At 29.4% G+C, this 6,000-nt stretch overlaps 1 protein-coding gene across 13 annotated transcripts in view; it reads left to right on the top strand.

Moving 5' to 3' along the window:
• The window catches only part of LOC145252591 (ninjurin-1-like), a 346,393-nt gene that overhangs the window by 112,619 nt on the left and 227,774 nt on the right, over positions 1-6,000 (top strand). Inside the window, exon 1 of one of the 13 annotated variants that reach the window (XM_080117299.1) lies at positions 2,635-2,909. The exons of 10 other annotated variants lie outside the window; for them this stretch is intronic. In XM_080117299.1, the coding sequence (XP_079973425.1) occupies positions 2,877-2,909 (33 nt within the window). In that variant the 5' untranslated portion in view covers positions 2,635-2,876. Of the gene's footprint in view, positions 1-2,634; positions 2,910-6,000 lie in introns of those variants that run through there. 2 more of the 13 variants (XM_080121570.1, XM_080118006.1) reach the window with 2 other exon arrangements.

A 6,000-nucleotide genomic window follows, 5' to 3' on the forward strand; every position in this document is an offset into this window, starting at 1 on the left:
TGTATAGTTTTCAACAAAAAATAATAAAAAGTAATTAGTGCTTGATAATATAAATAAATTTATTTACAAAAATAAAAATATGGATGTTGCAAAAGTATTCGACCCCTTTTCATTAATACTTGGTTGAAGCTCCTTTGACCTTGATTACTGCAAGTAAACGTTTCCTATAACATCTAACGAGACTTCTACATCTGTCCACTGGAATTTTAAGCCACTCTTCTTGACAGTACAGTTTTAATTCAATCAAATTAGATGGTTTTCTTTTATGTACCGCAATTTTTAGATCATGCCATAAGTGCTCAATCGGATTTAGGTCTGGAGACTGGGAAGGCCATTCTAGAACTTTCACCTTATTATTCTTTAACCATGCCTTAATGCTCTTTGAAGTGTGTTTAGGATCGTTGTCCTGTTGAAAGGCATACCTCCTTCCATGCCCTAACTGGTTCGCAGACGGAACAAGATTTTCTTTCCGTATGGACTGATATTTTACTGAATCCATTCTTCCATCGATTATGGTTAATCTTCCAGTTCCATTTATACTGAAACAGCCCCACACCATGATTGATCCACCTCCATGCCTAACAGTTGGAACGGTATTCTTCACATTATAAGCAGTATTTTCTTTTCACCAAACATAGCGTTGCTGGTTGCGTCCAAATAGTTCCACTTTCGTTTCGTCTGACCAAATTATATTATTCCAGTAATCAATAGGCATTTCTAGGAACTTTTTTGCAAAATTTAATCGAGCCTTTTGATGAGCTTTGGAAAGTAAGGGCTTCCTTCTGGCAATACGTCCATGCAATCCGGCACGATTTAATGCCCTTCGAATAGTTGACAAGTGTACATCTGAGCCAGCATTCTTCAAATCTTTCTGCACGTCCTTTAGGTTAGATTTAGAGTCTATTGAAACTTGTCTAACAATTTTCCTAGGCCCACGTGTCATAATTTTTCTTGGACGACCTGATCTTGGAAGACATGATACAATCCCTTTTACTTTCCATTTTTTGATAATGGACATAATAGTCGACCGTGGTATAGAAAAACGTCTGGAAATTTTTTTATAACCTTCTCCAGACTGGTAGGCATCGATTACTTTCGTTTTAATGTCTTCAGAGTACTCTTTGTTCTTTGTCATAGTTGCAGATTTGTTGACGTTGAAAAAAAATTGTTTTTTACTTGAAACAATTATTCAATCATTCAATATGGCATTGAAGTTCAATTTGAACTGATTTTAGATTTAGTAGAGTCATAAATATTATTTATAGGAAATAAATACAAGGCCAGACTAAAATAATAAACTTAATGACGCTTTTATTTAAACTTTAAATTAAAGGGGTCGAATATTTTTGTAACATCCATATTTATATTTTTTGTAAATAACTTGATATATATTATTAATCTCGAATTACTTTTCCTCATTTATTGTTGAAAAATATACAATTTATTCATAATTAGCCGTTAAAAGGCGTTATGAAGATTTTTGAAGTATAGATTCAACGAAACAAGAAAATTTAAACAGGGGTCGAATATTTTTGCGCACAACTGTATATATATATATATATATATATATATATATATATATATATATATATATATATATATATATATATATATACGTGTATACCCAAAAAATACCTGTCTCAGGAAGAGTAAAATAAGATTTTCGAACAAGACAGTTTTTCACGATTATCATATTTTATTTAAAAGAAATGCTAAATTCTAACTTTTATATAATTCCATTACATAAGCTTTTATTACATTTTATTACTCCAAAATATAAGTCATCAGAAGATGTGAAGATATTAAAATTCGGGAATTGCTTTTAATTAATGACTTCTGACCATGGATTAATTTCAATGCGAATCCGAAATATTTTAATTTTCAAATTGGAAAGTTGTACCTATATTAAACTCCCCCTCCCCCCCAAAAAATAATTAAAAACTTAAAAGATTAAAATGAAATTTCGAGAATATTTATAACTATTGTGAAAATTAAAAAAAAAATGGAAATAACTGAATTTTCACTAAGCGTTTTTTCTCCGATTTTACCCTGTAAACTACCTCAAACTAAATATATCCTACTTTTCATGCATAAGATTTGTGTGCCAAAATTCAAAATAATCGTATAATGAGTTTAGGCGTTAATTCTGTATATATAAATATATAAGACATAAACATATAAACATACATGACTTCATGAAACTACGATAGATAGATAGATAGATAGATAGATAGATAGATAGATAGATAGACAAAGTTGCATGCATTGATATTAATAGCTGCTTAAATACATAGAAATATATATAGCGAGGGGAGGGAAGAAAGAGAAAAATGAATTAATAAAGGGAGAGAGAGGGTGCAACACAAAAATAGAGAGAGGAGAGAGGGGTAAATCTTTTTCATCTTTCTGCTACAGTGTTGTTACACTAGCCTTTTCGTCATCGCAAATTTCCTGCACAACCACCATCAGTAACACCGACATCGCCACTTCTACCGCCTTCGGCACAGTCATCAGTAAACGCCTCCACCCAATCACACACACACACACACACACACACACACACACACACACACACACACACACACACACACACACACACACACACACACACTCTCTCTCTCTCTCTCTCTCTCTCTCTCACACACACACACACACACACACACACACATACACCCTAAAAGCCATTCTCCTAACTTTCTCTCTCTCCTTTCGTCATCATTATTCCCCTCCGCCTCCTCCTTGTACTCAGCTCCTCCCCCTTGCTCATTCATCGTCCTGCAAAAACTCGTTCCCTTTTTACTAAGTCGGTAAATGTCAATGCACTTCTCAGTTCAGTTTCTGTAAGGAAGGATAGCGAAACCCTCATAATAAATACAATGGCGAACGAGTTGGAAGTAACGAAGCCCGAAGTAAGTTTTCTTCTTCTTCTTCTTCTTCTTCTTCTTCTTCTTCTTATTATTATTATTATTATTATTATTATTATTATTATTATTATTATTATTATTATTATTGACTCACTTGGAGTTTTCACACAATACCTAATCAGTGATTGCTCACTAACAATAATAACAAGTGGTGGTGACTGGTGCTCCCTGGAATCTGAGTAACAACAAGTCCCCCTTTTTTAGCACTCTTTTTCGATAAACGTTGCAAATTAGATTAAGTTTTTGCAGCAGCCGTTTACCGTTTATTTATCGATGATAGCGACCGTTGACTTCTCATGAGGTAAGTGAACTACGGCTCCCAAATTGCAGCCTTTTGATAGAGGTCTGAACGGTGCTTTCAATTCTTGACCATCTTTGATCAGTCTCGACCATTTTGGTTGTACGACCACATGTATCGTTGTTATTCTCATTGTTTATTATTATTTGTTTATTATTATTAGTTGTTTATTATTATTATTATTATTATTATTATTATTATTGTTATTATTATTATTATTTTTATTATTATTATTTTTATTATTATTATTTTATTATTATTATTTTTATTATTTTTATTATTATTATTATTATTATTTTTATTATTTTTATTATTTTATTATTATTATTATTATTATTATTTTTATTATTATTATTTTTATTTTTATTATTATTATTTTTATTATTATTATTTTTATTTTTATTATTATTATTTTTATTATTATTATTTTATTATTATTATTATTATTATTATTATTATTATTATTATTATTATTATTATTATTATTATCCACTGGGAGTTTACACACAGGCCATCATTCAAAGATTTCTCTCTGGCAACAACATGTGGTGTTCCCTGAGGTCTAGGTGGCAACAAGTCTACTCAGATTTCCGTACTCTTCATCTTTTTCGATAACCTTTGTAAATGAATTTGTGTTATTGCAATAACCGTTTACCATTGATTTCTCGCTAGCACATTATTATTATTATTATTATTATTATTATTATTATTATTGTTATCCTTGTTGACTATTATTTTTTGTGTGTGCATGAGTGCATGACTCGCGTTCTTTCAAACTAATAATAATAAAAATATTCCACTGTGTGTGAAGCTAATTAATCAAATAAAAAAAAACTAATGAAACGGCATTGGTGTATTTATTCTTCAACACAAAATCATTTGTACAAGTCGAACTTGTAGGCAGACCTGATGCCATGGAATTACTAAGGGCACTTGCAGTATAGCAAGTATCTGGCCTGCCTATGATGGCCGTTAGCTTTAACCGCATGCGTCAAACCAACAACCATGAATAGAAATAATGAATCACATTTTGATTCCTTAATTTGTTATGTAAACATCAAAAAATCATTCAGCTTCAGTATATATGCACTCTTACAACGAAACACAATTAAATCTCTCTCTCCCTCTTTATATCCCCCTCTCTCTCTCTTTCTTTCTCCCGCGCACACACACGCACAGACACACATACACACACAAACGCGTACACACAAATGCAGAACCCTTCCTCCATTCACGCCAGCCGGACGTCTTCGCTAATGGATAGAGGGGCATGCTCTTTTTCTTTCTTTCTTTCTTTTTTATTTTATTTTTTTATTTTTTTGTCTGAATGAAGTATGATTCGTCTTGGATCCTCCTATGGCAAAGCCTGTTTGATGAGTGGTGGTTAGGAAATTCTAGCGGGTCCATTTCCGACAAGCGAAAAAGAAGCATTAAGCGAAAAAGGATGTACAGATTTCGTTTCCTATCTTCCTTTGTTTAGTCCCAACCCCGCGAACAAAATTTACCGTTTATTTATTAGTTATTATTTTTACACAAAGATGAGTGTAAACAAAGCAGCATCATTGTATATCCCGAAATCATATCATCTAAAAGAGGATTCAACAAAAACACATTTTGTACATTAAATAATCCACACTTCTACTCAGTTATGGCTGACGAAAAAAGAACATGCTAGCCTCGTGAATTAAATAAAGCATTCCATCCGGAATTCCGCGCAGCTTCTCGAGTTCGACAGAAAGATACCCGAGTACAACAAGAAACATCTGAAGAAGGCCCTAGATTACGTCGGTCGAAATGTTGTCAGAATAACACTCAGTTTAAGAACAATAGTCCGAATAATCAAAATAACCCAAATTATCAAAATAACCCGAATTATAAAAATAATAAGATTATCATAATACAAATTATCATCATAATACAAATTATCAAAATAATACAAATTATCAAAATAATTAGAATTATCAAAATAATACAAATTATTAAAATAATACAAATTTAAAAAAAATACAAATGATCAAAATAATAAACATTTTCAAAATAATACAAATTATCAAAATAATACAAATTTTCAAAATAATACAATTATCAAAATAATTTGAATTATCAAAAACATACCAATTTTCCAAAATAATACAAATTATCAAATTAATACAAATTATCAAAACAATACAAATTATCAAAATAATATAAATTATCAAGATAATACAAATTCTCAAATTAATACAAATTATCAAAATTATTCGAATTATCAAAATAATACTAATTATCAAAATAATTCGAATTTTCAAAATAATTCGAATTATCAAAATAATTCGAATCATCAAAATAATACAAATTATCAAAAAATACAAATTATCAAAATAATCTGAATTAAAAAATATTTATTATCAAAATAATTCGAATTATTAAAACAATACAAATTATCAAAAAATACAAATTATCAAAATAATACAAATTATCAAAATAATTCGAATTATGAAAATACTACAAATTTTCAAAATAATATAAATTATGAAAATAATTCGAATTATCAAAATAATACAAATTATCAAAATAATTTGAATTATCAAAATAATTCGAATTATCAAAATAATTCGAATTATCAAAATAATTCGAATTATTAAAATAATACAAATTTTCAAAATAATAATAATTATCAAAATAATACAAATTATAAAAATAATTCGAATTATCAAAATAATGCAAATTTTAAAATAATTCGAATTATCAAACGTCTTTTACAAAGTTTGAAAACCTAAAAGAAAGATTTCTTGATTT

Source organism: Euprymna scolopes, chromosome 1 (assembly GCF_053919585.1).
Source record: "Euprymna scolopes isolate OS-2025 chromosome 1, ASM5391958v1, whole genome shotgun sequence".
NCBI lineage: Eukaryota > Metazoa > Mollusca > Cephalopoda > Sepiida > Sepiolidae > Euprymna > Euprymna scolopes.